Genomic DNA, 24,908 nt, shown 5'->3' on the forward strand with positions numbered 1-24,908 from the left:
AGACTTGCTATTGGTGAGTTTAGACCTCTTGCAGTCCTACTTGTTCAGGCCTTTTATAGGTGCTGAGTGTAAACAGTGTTTACTGAAAGCAAGAAGTGTTTTATGGCCTGCCTCAAAGGACCAGACTAAATGCTTCCCTTAAAGGTGATGATCTTATGTTGGTAGTCCCTGCAAAGCTGCATTGTATTGTTTCATCAGCTCTTACTAAGCTGGTACTACAAAGTGCTAGTGCTTTGCTTCATGTTTGAGTCTTCCCAGAATTGCAGAATTACTGAAGTTGGAAGGGACTTCTAGATATGATCAGGTGTAACCTCCCTGCTCAAAGTAGGATCTGCTAGAGTAGGTTACTCAGGGCTCTGAGCTGGGTTTTGAGTATCTGCAAGGATAGAAACTTCACAACCTCTCTGCAGCCTGTTCCAGTGTTTCTGGACATCCTCAGTTTAAAAAAAAAAAAAAAAGGAAGGAAAAGCTTTAAATTGAATTTCCTGTATTTCAACTTGTGCCCGTTGCTTCTTGTGCTTTCACTGGATACCACTGAGGAGAGTCTGGCTCCATCTTCTCTACACCCTCCCATCAGGTATTTATATGCACTGAGATTCCCCCAGTCTCTCTCCCCTTCAGGTTGAACGTTCCCAGCTCTGTCAGTATCCTGTCAGATCACCTTATCCTTTAATCTTTTTAGCGGCCTTTTACTGCACTAGCTCCAGTATGTTCATGTCTTTCATACTGGAAAGCCCAAATCTGTCCACAGTGCTCTAAATGTGGCCTCCTCAGCACTAAGGGGGGGAGGAAATCACTTCCCTTGACCTGTCCGCAGCATTTCTGTAAGATAACCTAGGGTGCTGTTGGCCACTGCTCCCACCAGGGTGCATTGCTGGCTCACGTTCAGTTCATCAACGAAGACACCCCCCTGCATCACCACCACCCAGGTTCTCTGCAGAGCTGCTTTTCAGATGATGGATCCCCAGCCTGCACTGGTGCCTGAAGTTGTTCCTCCCCAGGAGCAGAACTTTGCACTGACACTTGAACACGATGAGACTGCCCTTTGCCCACTTCCCCAGCCTATCCAGGTCCCTCTGATTGCAGCACCCCTATCGTATCCCAGTCTTTTATAGGCTTCTGTTTTATTTGTCCAGTCTTTCTGCTTGATACATGTTGCTTGACTTGGTGGAAATCCAGTTGCAGTCAGTTTGAGAGCTTAACACTGGGAGTATTGACAGTGGTGTACCTTGAAGGCCTATGTTCTGTGTTGGATTTAAAGAACAAAGCTAGGCTCTGCAGTAACTTCCCTAAACTCTCAGGCTCTGTGAGAGCTGATAAGTAAAGATTGCCTCCTCCCTCAAACATTATCATTTAGGAAACTAAGAACTCCTGAATTAACTAACTCTTACCTTCTTGAGAGTGGTGAGGTGAATCATCTTTCTTTTCCTTTTTGCAGGGGATTTGTTTGGACTTACGATGCAATCATTTTAATAAATGCTATCTTCATTGCTCTGGATGAGGAAACCCCTTACATTTCTTATGCAGAATGGGTCTTCCTTGCTTTGTACATAATTGAGATACTCCTAAAAGTGTACACGTACGAACCGAGGGTGTTCTTTGGCAAAAATCAATTCTGGAACTGGTGAGTGAGATGAATGGTGGTGGTAAAAGTACTGTGAAGTATGGTGAGATCTCTGTCTCCAGCTTCTCAAGAAATGGAAGTCTGAGATGGGCTTCCTGAGACTAACTCATGTACCAGGGTATAGTTAAAACACTTGTGTGTGTGAGAGGACAGTGTGCCCTTTCCTGTCTCTGTCAGAAGAGGCGCTTTTCTCTGCTCCCCAGGTAGCTCAGTCAAAGGTGACTGCAGTGTGTGATGATAGTAGTTAGGCAGGGGAAGGTTGTTTTTTTTTAGTAAACAATGAAGAAAAACAAATCTTCCCATGCTGTAAATAATTTCAGATGAAGCAGGGCTGTCTGGCACAGATGAGAGGAAGAAGGGTTACTACTTTTATATGTAATGTGGCAGTTTAAGTGCCCGTTCTTTGTTGCCCACAAATCTAACAGTGCTGCCTTCCCTCATGCTAGGTTTGATACCCTCATCATCTTTGCTGCCTTGACTGCAACGATACTCAATACCACCCTGAGATCGAGTAAGTGCGGCTTAAACAGCCTGCATGCATCTGGGAAACTCGGTGGTCTTGAGTTGTCTTTTGCTGTCATTTTGGGCTTGGGTGGCTTTTTTGATAGGATGATGATTTTTTCTATAGGGTTTCTAAGAACTAACCCAGTGTCTTTTTTTATGGATACCTGTTATGCCCTTATTAAACACAGTAACTGTAACAAATGTAAGAACGTGTCTTTACACTTACCTGCTCATTTTGCAGAAGACTTCTCTTTTTTCAGCTACGAAGTACAACAGCCAACAGATCCTGGACATTGTCTTCATATTAAGGGTCCTCAGGCTAATAAGGATTGTTGACAGCATTCAAAGGTAATGAACAGAATGGGGTAGGGATATGTTTGTGGGGCAAGCCGTATCAGAGGCTGGCTGAAATGTAGTGCTTTGGATTGACTGTGGCATTCAAAGGCCTTGTCCCAACTTGCCTGGGATGAGCCCAGCTGCTGCAACCTCTCTGCAGCAATAAATAAGGACAAGTGGGGAGTTCATGCTGGATGGGAGGCAGTGATAAGCAAGCATGGACTTTAAAAAAAGCCTCCCCACAGCAGGTGTTATCATAAATCATTTGCTGTAGGTTCCGGGTCATCATGAACACGCTGATAAACATCGTACCAACCATGTTGACATTTGGTGGTCTGACTCTGGTAAGAAATCCTGGTATCTTAGCTCAAAGCATTCCAGTTTTGCAGGAATGTGTTTTAAGTCTCTCACTCACGTGGTTTGCAAGAGGATAAATGCAGATCTCTGGATGGCAGGCCTTTAAGAAACTGTCCATTTGATGCTTGGTTTTGAAGTATGTAAACGTGTGCAAAAGGGTTGGGTTCCTGCTAGTTGCCAGGTCAGAGGCCAGGGCATTTTTGTCCTCTATGTGGCAGCAAAGATGTCCTGTGCAGGCTGGGCTACAGATACTGTAAGAAATTGAACTATGGTTTGGGCAAAAAGCTGAATGAGAATCTTGTTTCTCAAATCTCTTAAATTTTCCTATTATGATTCGAGAATGTTTCATTTCTGTACATTTGGGCTGTAGTTCTTGGCTTATTTCTGCCTAGTAATTGGTCTTGGGGGGGTAGGGTCTCTTAGACTCTATGCTGTTTCTCAGCAGCTTGCTGTGTCTGTAGAAACTGAAGAGCCTGCTGGAACTTCTAAACTTGCCATGGGGCTTACTGCTCACTGGAGAAAGCAGGTGATGGCATTTCTCTTCCCAGGTTGTGTACTGTATATTTGCTATCATTGGCATGGAATTATTCCATGGGAAGATCCAGTTCTTCCCTGTGAATTCTAATGCCCCTTATGCTCTGGAATGTGGAAACCCAGCTCTCAAGGATTCTCTGTTTGCCCGTGGAAAGTACTGCAAGAACAACTTCAACAACTTTGCATCTTCCTTCATTGTTCTGATGGAGCTCACTGTAGTCAACCAGTGGCATGATATCCTTTGTGGTGGAAGGGCCAAACCGGAGCTCAGTGAACCGTGCTCCCCCTCAACCCCAAGCCCCGTTCTTCCCCTTATTTTGAATGCACTCATGCACTTAGTGCCAGACAACAGAGCAATACCCCCCACAGTGTTTTTTTTCTCTCTCCAGAATATCATTGCTGGAAGTGTTATCAGGTTTTCTTCCATTAGCACTACTGTACAGTAAGACATCTTCCTCCTTTGGTGCTCTTACCCTTAACTCCCATTATACTCTTTGCCAATGGATTTGCCAATGTGACTGCTCAGCCTGCAAAACTTTATTTCATTGCCTTCCACATTGTGATGGTTATAATTATTGTCAAGTAAGTTTTTTTTGGTTTTCTCTCCTCTGTACTGGAATGAAGAGGGGCTCTGACCTCTGCCAGGGCAATGTTGATGGTCCAAGGGTCATGCATTGTGTGTTTCTTTGTGGTTTCTTTGTGTCCAGTCTGTCTCTTGGAGAAGCCTCTTGCATCTATTCTTGTCTCTACTGGGTGCTGCTCTGGTGCTCTGGCTTACAGCAATGTCTGCTGGAGACGGGGTACCTGGAGCCTGCCTAATCAGATGGTAGTTGATTGCCAAAGAAGGGGATGCCAGTAGGGAAATGCTGCTGTGTAATTCTGCTTATTTCTTTCAGCATCTTTGTGTCGTTCATCTTGGAAGCTTTCTTTGTGGAGTATTCTCTAGAGAAGAGTGAAGTAGAAACAGCCATTGAGCAGAAAATCCAGGAGCTGGGAATGGGAGTTCAAGAGTAAGCCCCCCTGAAGGGTAGTGCTGGATGTGGCTGACTTGGCGCATCTGATGAGGGCATTGGGACTGCAGGAAAACGCTTCCTTCTGACCCTAGGTGTGAGATGAGACTGCTCTCCTCTTTCTCACAAAGTTCTTGCTAACCTGTCATAACCATATGGACTTGGTCTAGATGGTAGCAACAAATTACTCACCTTGAAGGTGAGAACATGGTAAAGCAGCTGCCTTGCTGAGCTCTTCCAGCCCAGGGCTGTTGCCCGGGGAAGGAGGGGTGCTGGAGGCTAACAGCATGACCAGGGAGCTAGCCCTGCCCAAGAGAATCCATTGCTGCTGTGCATGTGTGGGTCCCTGGGGTAACTTCTGGTCCTTCTTGTGTAGGGAGGTGCTCCAGGATGAACAACTCCTTGATAACATGGAGAGTGCTGAGCACGACCTTGAGGGGGAAGTTGGAACAAAGACACAGCCTAGAGGGCTAGTGTTCAAAATCGCCTCCAAACGTAAGTGTGGCCCTACAGGCTCTTTCAGAGGTGGTGACTGCTGCCAGAGTGCCTGATCTCTTGCTTAAGAGGCCGAGGCTCTGAACTGTCCCTGTTAGTAGCCCTGTCTGGGAAAGTTTTGAAGCACTTCTGCTTTCTTTGGGCCATAAAAGCAGCTAAAACACAGCTGGAGGCTTTTAGAGAACTGTGGAGTCTCTAATGCTGTGGACTCTATCTAATGTTTGGTGTTGCTTACTCTGGTAGCAGCTTTTCTTCCTTGGTCCTTCATTGCACGCTTGTCTTTAGTAGCCAGTTTGTGGAGACACTGCCTTGGTGGCTGAGGTCCTGCTGTCGCCAAGAAGCCTGTCTTCTACTTCTTCCTGTGTGCACTCTGCACTCCTGGCTTGGATCACAGGGTGACTATATGCTCCTTTGCTCTAGCTTAATGCCTGCTGCTGCTTCCCCTGGCTTTCTTGCTCTGCGGTTCTCCAAGCTTGTACTTCTCAGTGAGGCAGTTCATCAGGATCAGAAGTCTGTCGAAGGACAGATGGAGTACACGTCCTTGCACTTTAAAGTAAGGGTCTTATCCTTTACAAGTGCTTACAGTGTATAAAAGTAGATGGTACAAAATACCAGTAGACATTAATTGAGGCATTTATTTTCTTGCTGCTTTAGCATAAAACAAGGGGAGTAGGCTTTGAGTAAGATCTGTATTAAGGTGGATACTCTACAATTCTGCTGGAAAAATGGGAATGGATGCTTACAGTGACTCTTCTGCTACCTTCAGGGTACAGGACAGTTGATGCTCTGCTTCAGCGTATGTTTGAGGCAGAGATACCGCCAGAAGACGAAGGCCCTTCATTTGAGGAGATCTTAAACTTGTCGCCTACCGCTGCCGGCCCCAGTCATCTCACTTCTGAGCGAGCTGTGTAACTCAGGGTGTCCACAGCCGTTGACAAGGAAGAGCTGATCCTCAGCTGCTCGGCTCTCCAGCACCTTCTGCCCGGCTGCCTTCCGTCGCTGTGCTCACCTGCACGTGGGCCAGATTTAGCAGCAGAAGGAGCAGCCACTGCTGGACATGGCGTTGTCACGTAAAGGAGCTTTATCTCATGTAAAGTGCCCAACGGATGCTGGGCACACGCTATGGGGCTGCCTCTGCCTGCGTGCGTCCAGTAGCAGCTCGGTATCGGTGTTACGGAATAGCTGTCTCTTTGTAACTGGAACCGTGTACTGCCGCACTCGTGTATGTGTGTCCGGACCAGTGTGTAAGCTCATTAAACAGCGCCCGGTAGCACGCTCGGCCCTGGCTCACTGATGACAGTCAAGGGGGGGGGCGCTGGGTTCGGCTGGGGGCGCTTCCCGCCGGCGCCACGGGGAGGGGGCGTGGCCTGTGGTGGGCGGAGCGAAAGGGGGCGCTCAGCGATTGGCGGCGGGGGACGGCCAATGGAGAGGCGGCGCGGGGTCCGGGTGCGCGTGCGCGCCCGGTTTGAATCGGCGGCGGTTGGTGCGGCGGCGGCGGCGACATGGAGGCGGGCGGGCGGTGAGGGGACGGCCGGGGGGCTGAGGGGGCCGGGGGCCGCCGGAGGGGGGCCGGGGGGCGCCTCACGGGGCCGGGGGGGGGGGGGGGGGGGGGGGGGGGCTCCCGGTACCCCCCAGCCCCTAACGTCCCGCCCCGCAGGAGCCTGGAGGCTCAGCTCCGGAGCTACGTCGGCAGCGACCCGCTGGAGCCGTGGGACAGGTGGGTGCGCGGGGCCGGGCCGGGCCGGGCCGAGGCGTTTGGCGGTGCCTGACCCGGCCCCGCCCGTCCCCCCGCAGGTACGCGCGGTGGCTGGAGGGCTGCCTGCCCGCCCCGGAGCGGCGAGCACGGCTGCCCGGCCTCCTGGAGCGGCTGGTGGCGGCGTTCCTGCCGGACGGGAGGTACCGCCGGGACCCCAGGTTCGTCGGCTACTGCCTGAAGCTGGTAGGTGCGGGCTGCGGCGGTGCTCACCCCCCGAAGGTGCGGCTGCACCACCGCCGGGCAGCTTTGCGGCTCCAGCCTGTCCCCTTCCAGCCGTGCGGAGGAGAGGAGCCGCCCAGGCTGCCTGCTGCCTGTAACCTGGCGCTGTGCGTTCTGAAACGGCCTGGAACAGCCATTTGTCCCGTTCCGCGCCTCCGGTGCAGATTAGCCAAGCCTGGACAGGGCCGTGAGAGGAAAAGGAGCCCTCAGGGAGACGGCGTGGGGTACAAATGTGTTGATCTAAGAACTCAGAACTTTTTAGTCTTGCTGAAGGGCAGCACGTTCCTTTTTAAAAGCTTTCTTGTTAAGCTGCTTAGCTCATGAAAAATGTTTACTAGCTGTTTCTATCTTTAAAAAATGAAGCTTTCTTAACGTGGAAAGTAAGAAATTGTTAGTTTTTTACTCCTGTAACTTCCTTGGATGCTCTTGAAAGTGCTTATGGGTTATGTGTCTTTGTCTTGTGCAGGCAGAGTTCATTACCTCTCCTTCTGAGTACTTTGACTACCTGTATGGACAGGGAGTTGGTGCAAATGCCTCTGCTTTCTATATCGCTTGGGCTCAGCAGCTGGTAAATGAGGGCAACGCGCAGTGTGCGATAGCTGTCCTTCAAAAAGGATTTCACAACCAGGCACAACCACGAGAGGACTTGGAACAGCTGTACTGGTAATTCTGATACATCTTTTACTTACAGAGCTATTAGGTAGTGCTCGGTTGTTGTTTTTTTTCTTGTCTACCTCTGCTATAGCACAGAGCATATATACACCAATGATTATTTTTGTGGAAGGTGGGTATAAGCTTAAGGACCTTAACAGCCTTTTTGCTGTTCAGTACGTGTTGTCTATTTTGAAGGGTGTACTGAGAAAGCCTGTACCACAGTGCCTTGAGTGAAGTAGGGCTCAGAAAGAAAATCCTGAAACTGGTTGATTCTTTTGTCTATTTTTTGTTGAATAGGTCCAAATTAAAGCACATCTTGGATTTATTGAGTGTGAACTTTGTTAGTTGCTTATCGTGAGATATATTCCCTCAGCTGATGATAAACAAGATGATTTTCATCTCTTGCTGCCTATTGTGGAGTTGTTTTGCCTTTTAGAATGTAAAACTGCTAGGATATGCTCAATAATATGTCCTGTAAGTAACGTGGGTATCCTAGTGTTTGATTTCTAGGCATGAGGACTGTGCAAGGTTTCTGGGGGTGGATGGGGAGGAATGGGGGACAGGTGACTTAATGATAATGACTGATGTTTCTTGCAATTTAGCTGGCTGCAGAATTACAATCCTCAGAATCCTCCTCTGCAAGGTGAGGCTACAGATAATCTGCCTGTGAACTGTACCTCAACTGGATGAATCTCTTCCCTTGATCAGTGGGTTTTGTCACTGTGAAGGAAGCTGTTTCATGCTTCCTTTCTCTTAACCCTTCCTATGTCTAAGTGGGATTAACACAGCTCTATGTGGGGAACCTGCTGTATTGATTCTATTCTAGCTACAGTGTTAAAACATTCAGCAGAGGTTTGTTTCAGTAAAGCAGCTGAAGGCTGAGATGTTAGAATTTCAATATGAGAATATTCCTATAATTAGGAATGTGAACAATCAAAGAATGTGAATAACAGCTCTAAAATTAGGGAATTAATTATTTAGAGCAACAATATTTTAATAACAAAACTTAAAAATTAAGTTTGGTGACGAGCTCGTGCTCCTTACCAGACATAGATGGTAGCTGGGTCTTCTATCATTGATACTGCAAACGATAGCAGCATTTTCTTTGAGTGTAAAGAAGTAATAATATGCACTGTAGAAGATGCAACTGAGAGTTTCTGTTAAGTTCCAGAGCTGGTTGAATGATTACAAAGTGTAATATGTTTCCTGTAGAAACTGTTTTTTTACTGTTTTCCTGGTTGTATTAAAAATTCTTAAGTGTATTCAAAACATAAAGTAGAAGTTTTCCAATGCTTAAAGTTGTAAGTAAAAATTCATACATGAGAAAAAGATTTCTACTCATTAATGCAAGCCTGTGTAATCTGTCCCAGGTGCTGCTGTTATAAAACCACTTCAAACTTCACATGCTGCAAATCAAATGTCTCCTCAAAAAGGTGTTACGAATCTTAACGATCCAGCATATACTTGCAATAATCAGGTAACAAACTTGAGAAATGAATTAGCATGGGGAAGACTGTGGGACCCTTGCATAAGTTTTAGGTTAAAGAGCTTGATTGAATAAAAATGTTAAAATATTCTAACAATATCTTCCACATCTTAGAAATGTTGCTGATGGATTTTAGGCTCTAAGCATCACATCTTCGTAGAAATAGTTTGTTTCACAAGTATGGGGAAAGAGCTGTTAGTCACTCAACACGTTTCCAGTATCCCAGGCAAGGAGTGATTCGTCCAGCTAGTTAGTGTTCTTTGCAGGGATAGTACTATAAATAGTATTTTGTCTGTCACGATTGAATATCATCTACACTGAATTTCCATGCCACTACTTTTATATGCTATTGAAGAATAAATAAAAGATAATGTCAGAGGAAGAAGAGAAATTTCCAAAACGGTCCTCAGTGAGATTGTGGCTTTGTGTAGAAGTTAGTCTGCTGATGATGGGAAATTATTAGGAGATGACACACTCGTGGCTCCTGAGCCCCTCTGTGGGGGAATGTCAGTAGAGCACTCTGTAGCTTGCCATGTCTGTCTGTAGCAAGTTCCAGCTGAGGTTCTCTTCGTACCTTGTGGAAGTTTTAGTTAACTTCACAGCCCAAATTGTGTCACTCCATAGTCCTCTTCCTCCACCCCCTTCCCCACAATAAAACCAAAAATGAAGCCATATTAGTTCTAACCCGTCTTAGATAAGTACCAGAATGTAGCACTGTAGTTCTGAGGTTTGACAAAGCTAGTTAAATTTCTTTGCAGCTTTTCTGACACTACAAGATGAAAGGTGAACGGGGGGTGTGTGAAATTTAAGACTGAAAGACTGTGGGTAGGAAATATGTCAGCTTTCTCAACTTTGTCCCATTTTCTAAAGTGCTTGTGACTCTTTCAGTTTGGTATTGCCTGCAAATACTAAAAGGTGTCATGGATGATGGAATAGAGCTTAAAGCTTCTTAGACCTCTTGCCTGCCTCCATACCCCTGTAATTGGATAGCTTGTCAAAGAAAGAAATCGGAGGGGGCCATCCAATCTGTTCTTTACAAACCCACGTGATCTAGAAATTACATTCCTGTTTTTTGGGGAATAGAAAATGCCTGTTCAACTAGTCCCAGAATCCTTCTGAGGACTGCAGTTTCCACAAGTATATCTTTTTGTCTGGATCCTCTGGGATCTTGCTCATCTTCCAAAAATTCTCAGTGATAACAGCAGACTCTTATACAGCTAATTCTTCAGGACGAGCTTCCTCAGGCTGTGATCACTTGTATACTTCTCCTGATCTGTTCGTTCTTGCTATGCTCATGGCCTGAATTGTCATCTCTTCAATCAGAATTTAGTATTAGGGACTTCCTGATTGCTAGTCCCGTCAAAATGGATGGTTAAATATAATGCTGGATTTCTTTCTCCCTACCCCACAACTTTAGGGTCCTGATTGTGCTGGTACTCAGTCCTGCTCTTCTGGTGAAAGAGAAGTGTAAGTTTAAAAAAAGGGGAGAAAGAAAGAGGGGAGGGGGCCTTGCTTTTGGGAAAAAATAACATACTCCCCAGAACAAATCCAACAAACTTGAACTTTTTTTATTTTTCCTCACAGAAAGTACGTGACATACCTCTCCAAATCTGAAGTTCTTCCTAAGTCATCGTCAGCTGCTGTTGAATGTGAGCAGGTTGCGATGTATAATAAAAACCTGCTCATATGTGAAGGCTCTGAACTTTCATTTGAGGAGCTCAGAGCCAAGCGATACTTCAAGAAATACGAGCGCCTCAGAAGACAGAAAGAACGCGGTATTCTTCTCCTTCCACCTAGCTATTTCAAAAACATTCTCATGTTCTTGGAAAAGTAGCACCTGTCTGTATTCATGTCTTTTCAAGCTCTGTAGCCTGAAAACTTTCTCAAAGCCCAGGTTATCATCTCTGTACAAAAACAGGCTGTGGTAAGCTGGGAAACGTTAGTAAACAGACCAAATGACTGACGTGTAATGGTGTTAAGTTGTCTTCAAACACTTCAAGGACTTAATTCCAGAACTGTCATGATGCTGGTATTTAGATTTTAAGCTCATCTTTTGGTTTTGTCTTTTGAAGCCTAAATTTTCTTAAAAAGTGTTGTTCCTTCTGAGGAAATTGCAGGCAAGTGCAGACAGCTCTTAGCAGTACTAGTTACCCTGATGTGAGTTGTAGCTGTGGCTATCTGCTTACCAGCTGATACCTATAATTCAAGATGAAGAATATCTTTGTTTCTTTGTTTGTAGGCTGTAATCAGAGCCCAGAGTATGCTTACAATTGTATTTCTAAATGCATATTTTAAAACAAGTGTTTGGGTGGATTTTTTGTTATTTGCGGTAGTTATGTACGATAATTCCCAGCAGGGACAGCTCTCCCTTCAGGGACAGCAGGCTCCATCTCCACTCAAATGTTACCAAAGGGTTGCTTTGGTAGAATTTTTCAGAGTTTAGTGTTCTTTTGTGCTGAAGATGAGAGCCGTGAGCATGCTTGCAGTAGGAGCACTGAGGCTGGCACTCTAAGTGCAACTTAGGTGAGAGGTATCCTGGCCTGTGAGAACTCCTTTAAAAGCATTAGGGCTGCTGCTGGTGTCCAGGCTAGTGTTGAGATAGTGTTGTGTAGCTGTCCCTTTTCATCGTTTTATTTAATATCTGGTTTACTTAATGTTGACGTTCCCTCATTAGGAGAAGAAGAGAGGGATTCCATAAGAAGAAAAGAGTCAGCTGTCCTTGAACTGCAAGCCCTGCAGCAGAAGCTGGAACAGCTCACTCAGCTCACCAAGAGTTTGGAGGAAACTAGACTGGAACCAGCATCTACAACATTAGCTGAACAAAATAAGCCGTTGGTGAGTATGGGCTATGATAAATAGGAGCAGTCCTCTTGAACTCTCCACGTAAAATTTAGCTGCGCTTTAGATGATAACACAAGCAGTGTGTTAACCAAATCTGGAAGTTGAGGTTGCAATATCTGACTAGTATAGATACCCGGCATAACCTTAAATACATGACGAAACATTTTTAATTGTGAAACCTCAAAGATTGGTTTTGCTTCTCTGTGATCTAGTTTTAGTTGCATGTGAAAGTTCTCTTAAGCATGATAAGCTATTCTAGTTATGCAAAATAAAAGGGTAAATGGTAATGTTTATACATGTGTGTGGGTTTTTGAGGGTAAAATAATGTTTTTCGTCTCTAAAGATATATCCACATGTAGCACCCAGCGCAGCTCTGCAGCAGGAATGGATGGCATCTTGTCAAAGCTCAGGTCTGCAAACCCTCCAAGGGCTGGTGCCAGACCAGCTTCAGTCAAGCACTTTGTCATCAAATGCTCTTACACTGAAGTCCGTGAACCCAGTTGGCCACCAGATGAAATCTTCCTTGTTGTTGGAAGCAACGTATGAAAAGGACATAATCAAAACTCAGCAAGAACTTGGAGAAGTCCAGAAGAGTTTGTTACACCCTCCATTCAACAGTGCTCCAGCTCAGGAGCAGGTGCGCCCTGACTCGACTTTTAATTGGAGCACTGGAGAACAGTACGTATAAACAGTTCGATTCTTGCTTTACAAATTGTGCAGTCTTCTGTAGTTACACTTTACTTAAAAATTAACTTGAAGAAAGGGTTTTTACTCTTCTGAAAAAAATCTGAATTAGCCTGTGGAAACCAGTGTTTAGACAGATCAAACTCTTATAACGTATGATCCTTATTTCAATCTTTAATTCTTTTCACCCCATGTTTTAGTTGTAATAACTAAGAACAAATTCATTGCATAACCAAAGTGATTATTCAGCATTTGTGTCCCTGGCATGCCCGAAATAAATAACAATGTGCTTAGTTCATGCAGATACCAGATGTTACAACTTGGCTGCAAATGTCTCTGGAGAAGAAAAAAGTGCTTTTATTTATCTTCCGCACTTTGGCTTGTGTGGCAGAGCTAATGCATGAAACAATTGGGAGGTGGGAGGGAGAAAGCTAGGTTGGCAAAATGGGTGTGTCTGAGTAGGTTTGACTGACAAGGTGAAACAGAAGCAGTTGTCATTCACTTACATAAGGGAATTACTTGGAGGCAAACTGTATCCAAGAATATTTAATGCCTGCATTTTATCTTTTTTAAAGGACTCTGCTGCCTTTCGGGTTTTGTGTCTATTGGCAACTGTGTGAGAAACCTGGGGGCCCAGGGGAGATATAATAATTTTCTAAAAGTTCTTTGACTTCATTTATGTGTCCTTTGTGTGGAAAAAGCAGGATCCCTGGTTGTCATTTCTGAGATGTTTCCTTTGTTCTAAGCTGAGAAAGGACCTTTTACTGCTTAAAGTGCGTTGTTATTAAGTCCTGAACTGAAGCTGAACTTTAAAAAAAAAAAAATTAATTTAGAAGAAAGGCATTTATTTCAAGCTCTAATGGTTTTTAATCTTTCATTTGAAGGCACTCTAAAAAGAGATCCACTGGACTAACTACTTGTGTGGACGTGAAGGAAGGTAATAAACTAACTCTTGACAAGACCAATGCAGCTGATATGACTTCACTGGCGGGAGTTGAATAGCACATAGCTTTTCAGTTTTCGTAGACCAAGACCATCTTACTTGAAAGTTCTTGAATATTCAACATAAATGCGTACAGGACTTTATCACGTAGCTCTACCTGATGCCTCATTGTCTCACACCAAATGTGTGGGATGGTGCTATTTCAGTATTTGCATTTCCATTCCCTTTTGAATAAGACATAATTTTCTCTGATAACTACAAAGAACACTTAACTATTGAAATTCCTTCCCAAATTAATTGTAAAAACAACCTAGAAATTTTGCTTTTAAAGCAAGATCGCCTATTTCATCTGTAGTAGGATTCTGGATCTTCATTATATTTTTTCCAGAAGTGTGGTGGATGTATACGTGAGATTATGTGGGATACATATGACGTAGGAGCAGCAAGTGAATTGTATGATTTCTTGAGCTTCCATTACTACTTACAGTTCTGCATTTAGATGACCAAGATGAAATATTATGTTTTTAACTTCAAAGGAATTTGTCTGAGTTTTAATACTCTGCTAGTTGACTCTTACTGACTATGCGTTTTCAGACATCAGTGACTGGGCACAGTTGCCACCAGTAGATATTGGTTTTAGTGGACCACTGCTTTCCAGGGAAGATGACCCTTTTGCTGTTTGTTTTGGGAGGCTATCTTCCTAGTGGCTAAATGATGATTTGCCCTTGGGAGGGGATTTTCCTCAGGTTACTGGGAGCGTGTTTTGTCTTCCTAAAGAGGTGATGTGGCAGAGATATGAGACTAAAATGCTGAAACTTAATACAGCAGTAACCTGGCTGAAACAGTGACCTGTAATACAGAGGGAAACAGACTATAAGATCCACTAATCCCTTCCAGTTTTAAACTGTTAGCGCTTACAGGCTGTTTCTACTTCACTACCACTGTGTGAATTAACCTTGGCTGGCTGGGAACTCTTGAGGTCTCTGACATAATGCTTCCTTCCCCTAGTTTCTGCCAGAACCTTTAGGGACTTAGGGGCAGACCTTAGAGTAAGAATGTGGGCAAAACATCCTTTTCCATGTCATCTTTTGCTAGGTCCCTTACCCTTCTGAGCAGTGGATTCTGTTTCCTTATTTTTCCTGGTTCTTTTTTTTTGTACAAGAAACCATTGTTGCCACATCTCTCACTAGTTCCAACCCTAGTTAAGCTTTTTGACTTTCCTGACTCCATCCCTGCATGTTTGGGCAGTGTCTCAGTATCCCTTTCATGTAGCTGGTCCCTGTTTCCACTTTCTGTGCAATTCCTTTTTGGTTTGAGCTCGGTCAGGAGTTCTTTGTCTTCACTGGCTTCTTTCCTGCTTGACTGTGTCAGAATGGATTGTTCCTATGAATTGAGAGTGATGTCCTCAAAGGCCACCCAGCTGTACAAGGTCCATTCTGCCCTTCAGGGCAGTCTCCCTTGGGAACAAGCAGATCACTGAACAAGCCAAAATCTGCTCTCCCAAAATTCTGGGTTGTCATTCTGCTACTCCTCTTGTTTACTTCTCTTGCTAACATTTTGCTGGCTGCTGAAATGTTGATAAACAATCCCAGGCTAGTTTAGAAATGATCTCTCTGTTTTCTTTTCTAGCATCTCGAGTTGGAAATTCTTCCTTTGCTTCTGGAAATGCTTCTCAAGCTACACCAAATACCTCCCTCGGAGGAGCAACACAGGCAACGCCATTCAAAGTGCAGCCTTCACCTACAGTTCATACCAAAGAAGCATTGGGTAGGCATCTGGAATAATATGCTAGTTTCACTGGAATTAATGGGATCTTGCCTGGTAACTTTCGTGGAGCTGAATATACAATGAGGCTATCTAGCAATAAGCATTTACACCATTCAAAGAGGAAAATAAAATTAATGGTATTGGTACTCTTCTTTTGCAGTCGACTTGGTGACCCAACACTTTGACCATATTCTTCCAAGACAGGGGCGGTAAAACTCAGCTCAAGAAATAACAGCCTTACGAACATCCCAGCAGCCACATGTTGTCAAATTCTGAATAAGTCACTGGTGACACACCTGCTAGGCTGCTTTGGGCAGCATGTTCAGCTGAGCTTGTCTGTACTGTCAGTGACTCTTGTTTCTGAAATGATGACTTTCAACAGGCTAAAGTCGAAGAATGATAGGAAGTTAATAACTTGACTCTCGTTGACATTAACCTTCCCCCAGAGTTCAAACCAGAGTGCCGTATGCAAAAGCTTTTTGTTTTATAGGATGAGCATTATCAATTCTAAACGCTGATTTTTCAAAATCCCATAATGGAAATTGCAACTTTTTTCCGATATCAGATGTAGAGTGTTAGCACCCAGAAGTTATTCTGTTCCTTTTGTGTGCTTCTTCCATGTTCTTCTTTTTTGGTAGTAAGCCTGCTAACTACTACTACGTAGCAAACAGCCGCTGCTGAATATAAATCTGTAAAAAGAAAAACCAAAAAGCTTGTGGTATGCAATAGTTATCCAAATCCCTAAAAAATAAAGGAGAACTTTCTCCTTTAGAAGAACCCAAAATCTCATCTTTGAGAGTGTGACTTTTTTTTTAAAGAGAAAAATTCATGGCACCAGTACATATGCATTGGTTAAGTCTAATCTTCCTGCTTAGTTATCTGGAGTGTTTAAATGCAAGAATAAGGAATAATAGATCACTGGCATTTGATAAATCATAAGAATCATTCAATTCAACTATTACAGAGCGGAGAAACTGTTTTTTTTTTTTTATTGGGTGGCATTCATGTATTTTTCTTTTCTATTTCTAGGATTTCTAATGGATGTGTTTCAAACACCCTTCTCACCTGAACAATCTCTTGAAGAAAGTGAGGAGCAATTTGAGGTCTTCTGTAGAAAAAGGGGTATGTACTTTTTTGGCTTTTTTTTAGTCCTCAATATTTCACTTCTATGTTTCCTGCTTACTCCTACCACTGTTCCCTATAATTTTGAAGCAAGTAGTTGTGTGAGTCAGTGTAAAGTGAAGAAGTAATTTCGTAACCCAGTAGTGTATTTAATTTATTGACAAGTTCTAAATGTTGATGCGCAGTCAGAACAGCACAGGCAGAAGTACTTTACTGCTAGCAGCCTATTAATGTCCTCATTAAATGTTGGTTCTCTGTAGACACTTCTGCAGTATTTAAAACCTGACTTTGAAAAGTGCACAGCTGATACTTGATATGAGTAAAGCTTTGTTTCTAAGTCGTTTTGCAAGCTAGGCATTAGTCTCTGAATTGTCAGCTTATCAGTAACAGTTAAGTCTGAAAGCTGGGCAGTGGCTTACAACAGTGAGCTCAGGGACATTTCACAACAGGTCAGATGCAGCCAAGGAAGCTTCTGTATTCCTGGCCACTCTTGGTTTTCTGAGATGGAAAAATCTTCCCCATTTCCAAGCATTTATAGGAAAGACCAGTTGAGCAGTAGTTCTGAGGATGCTCCTGGATATAGCCATGACTGTATCTCTTACTCCGGCTTTAAGCACTTGCATGTTTACCTTGTTTATTTGCTTCACTTTCTTTTCTTTTTTAAAGTTTCTATCCAGGCTTTACAAGAAAATAAGTTAGTATATCTATTTCAAGTCCATATGTGCCAAAACTAACCAATTTATCAAGCCACTGACCTTCCTCAAAACAAGTATCTTACTTCTAAGGGGTTCCTCACTATAGCGTGTCTGTGCCTGACCAAAAATGATTGTGCAGTATCCTAAAAGAAAAGGTACAACTTCAAGCCCCTCAGCTGCTTGGTTAGGGGAAAAATGTGGCAGTTTATATAATCTTCACTGTGTGACAATCAGTGATCTCTTATTTTAAGAGCCTGATGGAACCTTGAAAGTTAAGGTTGCTGCCCCTGTCGTGCCTATGTTTTCTATCTTTGAAGATGAGAATGAAAAAGAGAACAGCAGGTAAGGAGAAAAAAGCAACAGAGCTGTTTATTAAGAATTACATATAGGATTGATTCTATTCCATATAATTTTGCTATGACTGTATTTGCAATATGAGGATTGGCTTGAATAAAATCAGTAGCAGCTGTGGGGAAGTGGCATGAGAAAGCTGTAGTTGCTTCTCTGTAGAATTGTGCAACTTTCCTGTTTGGACAGTGTGCTTAAGATGCTTAATTTTCTGGACAACTGAGGATAGCTTGTTTCTTGAGCTAATGCAACTTCTCTTAGTATCCACAAATGGTTTTCTTTAAATAAATAAAACCATCAAGTCTTTGTTATGATCAGTCTGCCTTGGAAGGTTTCTAGGGAAGTTATTCTAAACTACCTGTTTTGTCAGAATCCCACAGCGTAAAAAGAAGTCAGAAGAGCCCAGAACTATTGGACAACGTCCCTTGACTGACTGTACAGAAGTGAGTGTTTGATCTTATTGCAAGAATTAGCCTTGACGACGGGTTAGGTAGTTATGTTTCTTCTGTCCCAGTCCTTCAACAGTCCTACAAATGATATCTTATTAAAGCCTAGGTACCCCTTTCTGTTCACTGACAGTGGGATGAGCTTTTTCACTTGTTAATTTTCATAAAAATTCTAGGAGCTTAATAGTGGAGACTTCTATTCCTAGAACAGATCTGACTGCAGTTGGTGTTGATTTGGCATCTCTGTAGGGGAGGAAGGACAGGGAGAGGGAGCGAGAAAGACCTGAAGTTGTGCTAACCACCTGACAATTTTCATAGCCAAGGAGATGCATGAAACTTCAGGCTGCTTGGATGCAAGTGAGAAGCTTCTTCAGATTCTCCTATGACAATTTTTTGATGTCTAACATTTTGCTGTGGAACTGATTATTGCCAACATGCAAGTCTGACACAAAACTATATAAGCCTGTGATTTAGGCTATGTTGGCTTTCCTTTATTTTTCTAATAATTGACACATTCAGACTCTGCATTACTGAGACTGGAGGCTGCTAGTATGTTACAGTGCAGGTCTGACAGGACAGTTTTGATGGCTTAAATCTGTGTGTTTATTTTTCTGTCTAGGAAGAAACAGGGACACCAGAGTTCTTGAGGGATGATTATACGGTGTGGAATGTACCATGTAGTAATAAAACATTAGCTGCCAGTCCAAACAACACAAGAGACTTTGCACGAGCTGCCCAGCTTGTATCAACACCATTTAATTACCTGTCAGCACATTCACGACGAGCTTTGGAGGACAAAGGTAAAATAATGAATACTTCAGGTTCAGAGCATCTAATTCAATGCTGTGTAACTATTTCTATGCCCTACTTACCTTGCGGGCCTTGCCAAATACAGTGTAGGTATGGCTGTGCTGCTGCAACTTCTGAATGCAAACTTGGTGCAGAACAGCTTCTGGGAGCATGGGCAGGCCCAGCACTTAAGCTTTCCAAGAATTTCTTTAACTGGGGATGAAAAAGAGAAGGTGGCAAGGGACAAGGGAGCCTTTGACTGTGCTGTCAAATGACTGTTCTGAGCTGTTGCAGAGTTCTCAGAGTTGCAGAGAGTTCAACTGACTGAAGTCCAGGCATCATCCCCTTCAGTGAAGACCCTTATGCTTGTCTGCCCCTCTTTCTGTCTTGGAATACTCTTCCCAGAAGAAATCAAGCTGTTGTCTTTTTTTGTATGTTTTAAAACAAGTTTGTTCGATGCTTGCTCTTGTGATACATTAGCAACTTCCACATCTGCAGTGTGACTCTACCCTTCTTGTGTTGGTAATAATACTCTAAATGTGCTTGTCTTTTGGGAAAATAAGCATGTGCTATTGTTGCTACTCCCTTTGTTCAGCTCCCGGGGATGACGTGCTGCAAATGGATTTGGAGTTTTCTGAAGAACTGCACAGACAGGCAAAAACTAAGAAGCTAAGGTATAGCATTGACTTGCTGAGATTTTTCAAGACTTCAGGTTGCGATGCAAATTTATGCCAGCATAGGCAGCTCTGCTGTGCTGCTCTTGGTGCAAGTTTTCCAAGCAATCTAGAGCTAACATATTTGAATAAGCTTGCGAAGATGTATGCTAAACAGTTACCCTGTGAAGTTGCATGAACCTGGGCATGGTGATTATGTCCCTGAAAATGCTCCTATGATTTAATTTTTTGTCACACTGTATGGGTATCAAGTGCTTGAACAATTGTACCGATTCTTTTAAATCTCTTTTTGCCCCTGGGGGGTGGCAATAACCGCTAGTTGGTAGCACTACTGCTACATTTGGAGAAGCAGTGTTTGCAAGGCATGTGGGTGAAATAGACATTTGGAAAATGCCTGACTTGCAATAACTGAACTGCTGCAGTTAATGAATTAGTGTTAACGTGACCTCCCCATAGAGCCTTGTGTAACAGTTTCCTTGGGAGGCTCAGCAGTACCTTTTCTGTAACATACATCTCACACTCGAGTGTGAGAATAGACGTGTTGAATGATTCCATAGAGATGATCGAGAACATATGATGTGCATTTGAAGGCAAAGGTCACCTTGTTGATTCTGCCAGCATTCTTCCTGTCACAGGATGCATTACTCAGTATATATGGATATAGAGGTTAAAGCAGTTCTGCTGAGCTGCTAGGTGTGAGGTAGCTTTAATCTAGAGAGCCAAGATGTTCTACAGAAGGTTTTGTCAGAAAAGTCTGCAGGCATTATTGAAGAGTAAATGCATAAAGTAATCATGAGCAAATATGAAATGCTGGTAAGTCTGCTAAGCTCTGTTGTTTTTGAACAGATTTAATCGCTGCTTGAAGTAAAAGATGTAGATAGCATATGGAGGCCATTCTTGTTGTATGGATAACCACGCCCAGAGTTCTTATGGTTATGGCAAAGGTTGCAAGCATGGATGTGTGATGTACTTGTGGCTTATTGAAGATGTCAAAATGTCATGGCAGTACTGTCAGTTAATATTATTTTGTTTTAAAGATGTAGCCCTGCTCTTGAACACATTGCAGAACAAGGAGAGCATCAAGGAAATGTTATTGCTACAGCTGCTTCTCACAAATTACGTGAGCAGACTGCCACTAGTAGAGCTGAATATTCATCTGTTGGGGTGGACAAGAATTCCCTTGACAAGCTGTCTGGAACTGAGCAGGACAGGACAGCCAGGACTGGTAGAACTTCAGGTACTACGGTTTTCTTCTGTGAAGTTTGAGACTGGAGCAGTACTTTGTTCCAGTATGCGGGTGGTCACCGTAGTAAGCAAAGTGTCTTGTGGCTCCTGCAAGGAGATCACTGCTACGTACAAGATAGGAGGGAGGACAAGTGTGAATCAATTATACTCATTTAAATATAAGTGTGTGTGCTGCTTCTTTGAAATGACACTTTTCTTATAGCTTAAATATTGTTCTTCTTTCTGTGAAGTCCTTGTTGAGAACCCATGGGATAAGGAATTGATTTGCAAATTCTTATCAGAGCTTCCTAAACCACTCAATACCTATGACAACTGTTTTGAATGGAAATCTGCTCTTCCAACCATCAAACTGAAGGCTGAACTCCCCTTGGGTAAGAGCTACTTGATACATTTCATTTTGAAGCACTTGTTGCAGGTTTTTCTGGGAACTCCTGAAGTATTTTTTCAAATCCAGTTTACTTATGCATATATCCAAATAGCTTCGAGATTATCTAAACCTCAAATTTGAAATTAGACCTTTTTGTTTGCTGTTTGAAATCAGAACCTAGCTATTTTTGTTTAGGTATTCTGAGGTAGGAACAAAGATACTTTTCCTAGTTTTTCTTTCCTGGTAATTTGTGACACAATTCTTACACTTTGTATAGAACAGCAACAGTCCTCTGTCAGCAAAATCTGTATGACAGTAATTGCAACATACTTCTATGGCTTAAACATTAGTGTTTACATTTTAAGGAATGCACTTTAGAATTTGATTACTTCCAGGGAGTTGGACTAAAATAGAAACACTGATTTTAGTGTATGGCACTTCATAGTACTCTTGTTCTCTTCAGTGATTGCAGGCTCGCTTTTATGGAAAGCATGGCTAGCAAGAAGAGCAAGTAGAGAAAGACTCGCACTAGGGTTAAAGCAACAATTTGTTTATGGCTGGTGCTTCTAACCCCCCAATCCCTCCCCCAAGTATTGAAGTCTCATCTGTGAAGCTTGCAAGCAGGACTTTGTGGTGTTAATCTCCTTTTTTTTTCCATCTCATAAAGGTTCTAGCTCATTCCATGTGGACTGCTTGGTTGGAGAAGGAGCTTTTGCTCAAGTCTATCAGGCTTCCCTTCTGGATGCCAGTAACCCTAGGAACAATCAGAAAGTAACATTCAAGGTAAGTAGTGTTGATTCAGAATAGTTCTGCTGGAAAATTCTGGAATCTTACAGTAATCTGACACCTACCCGGATGGATTTTGCTGAGGTTTATTTATAAATATGTAATAAAGCATACTGGACTATCCTCAAAGCCTTGTTCAGTTTGTGTGCTGTAATGTCCGACGCATTCTGCATGGGAAGTCTTTTATCCACCTGCCAGAACTTCCTCTTGATCTTCTTTTTATAACATAGTCATAGGTAGCCTGGCTATAATTCTTAGTCTTTAGGGCATCTTTCTCAGCTGAGCAAATGGAGCTATTTGTGTGAAATGCGCTTAGTCCACAGCAAACTAAACTGTGTGTGAATTAATGATAAAACTGCTCTTACTGTTGGGTCACAGTGAAAGGGACACTTGCTTCCAGATGCATGCCTGCTAGCTTTCCACAAGCATTTTTGTGCTTTGTGCAGCCAGCCTGTTTGGTGGCTGCTGGCTGTCGTATACTCTGCTGGGTGATGCCTCTAGGGTGCAGTTTTCTTAACAAGCGAGCTTGTCTAGGTGGAGGTTGTAGATTGAGCAGCTCCCTCCCTGCTTTCCCCTTCTGCAGCCTGCTTCAGTGCAGGAATGAGCAACAGATGATAGGATGTGCTTTCATCAGAACTACTGCCAAAAAGAAAGTCTGTACAACTGCAAGGTCAGTTTAGCCCAAGAGGGTTACACTCGATCATGCAGCCCTGCATCTGCTGTTGGCTGAAATCCCATGTGCACTTATTACAGCCTGGCTGAAAGGTGGCTGTGTGATTGAGTTGACACCCTAACCCTCTTCAAATCTGTTTTTCCTACCTTTGGAATCTTTTTGTGGATCTCCTCTGCATCGTTTCAATCTTCCAACAAATACATATTTTATTTATAATACCTTAACTGGAAGTTTTCTGGTAGCTAAAAGTAATGTTTAAGAAGCTTCTTTTTGAACATCAGGCATTTAGTGTTAGGGAGAGGAATCAGAAAGGCTCTTCTCTTTGGAACTCATCATAAAACTTCCCTTAAAACATATGTTGCCAGCAGGAGGCTGAAACATCGATGTTGCAAAAGTCTAACATTTTGAATAGCATTAAAGAGCATATAAGCCACAATGGAACTGTGGCATGTAGTTGAATTAGTGATTCAAGAGAATTATTTGTTGGGTAGATTGACCTGAGGTTAACTACTTGAGATGTAAGTATTTTATTTGATCAAAGAGAAAAGTGTTCAGGAACTTGAGTCTGAAGTTTAAGAAAAAAGCTGAGAACTTCTGCTTTTTTTTATTTACTAGGTATATAAAAAAAAAATAACAGATATACCTAGTACATTACCTTTTTGGTTACAGGTCCAGAAGCCTGCCAATCCTTGGGAGTTCTACATAGCAACCCAACTGGTAGAAAGACTCGATCCAAGTATACGCCATCTTTACATCCACTTTTATTCTGCTCATTTTTTTCAAAATGGAAGCATTTTAGTTGGTGAGCTCTACAACTATGGAACATTGCTGGTAAGTGTGCTCAACTTGTGCCCTGAACATCTGTGTCCCTTTCTGAGTGCTGTTGCCTTGCAGTATACAGAAGTCTCTTCGCTTTATGGAACTTCATTGTGAACACAGTCTGTACTTATCAACATGGGTACGTGATCCATATTGAGTTGTTTTTTGTGTAGCTGATGGTTCTTCCCTATCTTTGTTTCGTACACAGAATGCCATAAACATTTACAAAAAAATTCCTGAAAAGGTGATGCCTCAAGCACTTGTAATCTATTTCGCTGTAAAAATTCTTTATATGGTAGAAGAGCTCCACAGCTGCAAAATCATCCATGGTGACATTAAACCTGATAACCTCCTACTTGGAGAAAGGCGAGTATTTCATTTTGCTACATGTGGTGTCAGCATATCATGTTATTATAGTCTTGATGCTTATCGAATCGCTGCTTCTCGTCTTGGTTGAAGGTTTCTGGATAATGATACGTGTGACATAGATGGCCTCTCTCATGGCTTGACGCTCATTGACTTGGGACAGAGTATAGATATGAAACTCTTTCCTGAAGGAACTGCGTTTACTGCAAGGTGTGAAACATCTGGGTTCCAGTGTATTGAAATGCTGACACAGAAACCATGGAACTACCAGGTATGAGGTTGTAGAGACAGCCTGAATATTTGGAGCTTAATGCATACATTAAGCATATGAGTAGATGAATTACAGAAATATTAGACTTTTGCACTGGTTCTGTAGATTCAGCTCAGTGCTCCAGGAGCATGATCCTGAACCCTCTTATGGAGCTTGCTCTGTTGGCTCCAAGGAGTGTGGTTTTTGCTTCTTTTTTGTTCTGAGTTTTTTTGCTAATTTTTAGTGGTTCGGGTATGCATTGTTAATATGGAACTTGCGTATACTTTTAGACAGATTACTTCGGCATAGCAGCAACGGTCTACTGCATGCTCTTTGGTACCTACATGCAAGTGAAGAATGAAAATGGTGTCTGGAAGCCTGAAGGTTCCTTCAGAAGGTTGGTGTCAAATCTTTTCCAAAACTCCCATCTATAGGAAGATATATCGTTAACCTCAAACCTGGTAGTAGTTTCTGTCACAGCTTTTGGCATTGTTTGCCTTTACCTCTCAGTGCTCTAAAACACACGGGTTTAATGCACAGGAGCTGCCTCACAGAACTTACTGACTAAAGTACAGGAAGCCTTTTGGCAGTGGATGTGGTGAATTGCATAGCATCCTTGGCTTCTTGCTGCCTAGAAGGAGGAAAAATCCCTCTGGTTCACTAAGCAGCATGCCACAACAGAAACTGTTCTGTTACATGATGGTCTGCAGTTGCTCCAACCTGTAGATGGGGCGGGAACGGGTAAATACAGGAAACAGTATTTTAACAGTTTAGACTTAAACCTTTTTTGATGCTTTTTTTGGTTGTTGTTCCTTTCAGGCTTGCCAATGCTGAAGTGTGGAAAGAGTTCTTTGACAGCATGCTAAACATACCGAATTGCCATAGCCTGCCTTCTTTAGGAGTTTTACGCAAAAGGCTGAAGGACTTATTTTGCAAGTCATATGCAAAGGAAATAAAGTTCCTTCGGAACAGACTTGTTGTGTTGCTCATAGAGCACAAACGGTCACGAAAATAAGCATTTATCTTGCAAAGTGATTGAGAATTGGAATGTCCTGAATGTGAAATCTTTTTGTAATACCTTGTTTTAAAAATAAACATTCTTGGGTTGGCTTCAGGAA

The 24,908-nt window shown here is 42.9% G+C and overlaps 2 protein-coding genes across 4 annotated transcripts in view; both read left to right on the plus strand.

Moving 5' to 3' along the window:
• LOC106042308 (uncharacterized) overlaps window positions 1-6,133 on the plus strand; it is a 13,989-nt gene extending 7,856 nt beyond the window's left edge. The window contains exons 11-19 of the mRNA XM_048078963.2: window positions 1,439-1,624; window positions 2,071-2,135; window positions 2,389-2,476; window positions 2,739-2,808; window positions 3,370-3,589; window positions 3,847-3,937; window positions 4,252-4,365; window positions 4,742-4,860; window positions 5,627-6,133. Of these exons, the coding sequence (XP_047934920.1) occupies window positions 1,439-1,624; window positions 2,071-2,135; window positions 2,389-2,476; window positions 2,739-2,808; window positions 3,370-3,589; window positions 3,847-3,937; window positions 4,252-4,365; window positions 4,742-4,860; window positions 5,627-5,772 (1,099 nt within the window). The 3' untranslated portion in view covers window positions 5,773-6,133. The remainder of the gene's footprint in view (window positions 1-1,438; window positions 1,625-2,070; window positions 2,136-2,388; window positions 2,477-2,738; window positions 2,809-3,369; window positions 3,590-3,846; window positions 3,938-4,251; window positions 4,366-4,741; window positions 4,861-5,626) is intronic.
• Window positions 6,134-6,278: 145 nt separating this feature from the next.
• BUB1 (BUB1 mitotic checkpoint serine/threonine kinase) lies at window positions 6,279-24,908 on the plus strand. 3 transcript variants are annotated; one of them, XM_048078960.2, is made up of 25 exons: window positions 6,279-6,379; window positions 6,518-6,577; window positions 6,655-6,799; window positions 7,302-7,498; window positions 8,092-8,132; window positions 8,860-8,966; window positions 10,393-10,442; window positions 10,560-10,750; window positions 11,650-11,810; window positions 12,160-12,494; window positions 13,385-13,437; window positions 15,073-15,210; window positions 16,240-16,332; window positions 17,279-17,369; window positions 17,746-17,818; window positions 18,441-18,621; window positions 19,206-19,284; window positions 20,322-20,521; window positions 20,760-20,900; window positions 21,564-21,679; window positions 23,025-23,186; window positions 23,383-23,540; window positions 23,634-23,811; window positions 24,081-24,187; window positions 24,610-24,908. In XM_048078960.2, exons 1-25 carry the CDS (start codon window positions 6,363-6,365, stop codon window positions 24,803-24,805), a joined length of 3,270 nt encoding a protein of 1,089 aa, XP_047934917.1. In that variant the 5' UTR covers window positions 6,279-6,362; the 3' UTR covers window positions 24,806-24,908. The 3 variants fall into 3 exon arrangements, with proteins under 3 accessions (XP_047934917.1, XP_047934918.1, XP_047934919.1); XM_048078961.2 differs by lacking the exons at window positions 6,279-6,379; window positions 6,518-6,577; window positions 6,655-6,799 and adding an exon at window positions 7,079-7,215; XM_048078962.2 differs by lacking the exons at window positions 6,279-6,379; window positions 6,518-6,577; window positions 6,655-6,799; window positions 7,302-7,498 and adding an exon at window positions 7,547-7,963.

Source organism: Anser cygnoides, chromosome 3 (assembly GCF_040182565.1).
Source record: "Anser cygnoides isolate HZ-2024a breed goose chromosome 3, Taihu_goose_T2T_genome, whole genome shotgun sequence".
In the NCBI taxonomy this organism is placed as follows: domain Eukaryota; kingdom Metazoa; phylum Chordata; class Aves; order Anseriformes; family Anatidae; genus Anser; species Anser cygnoides.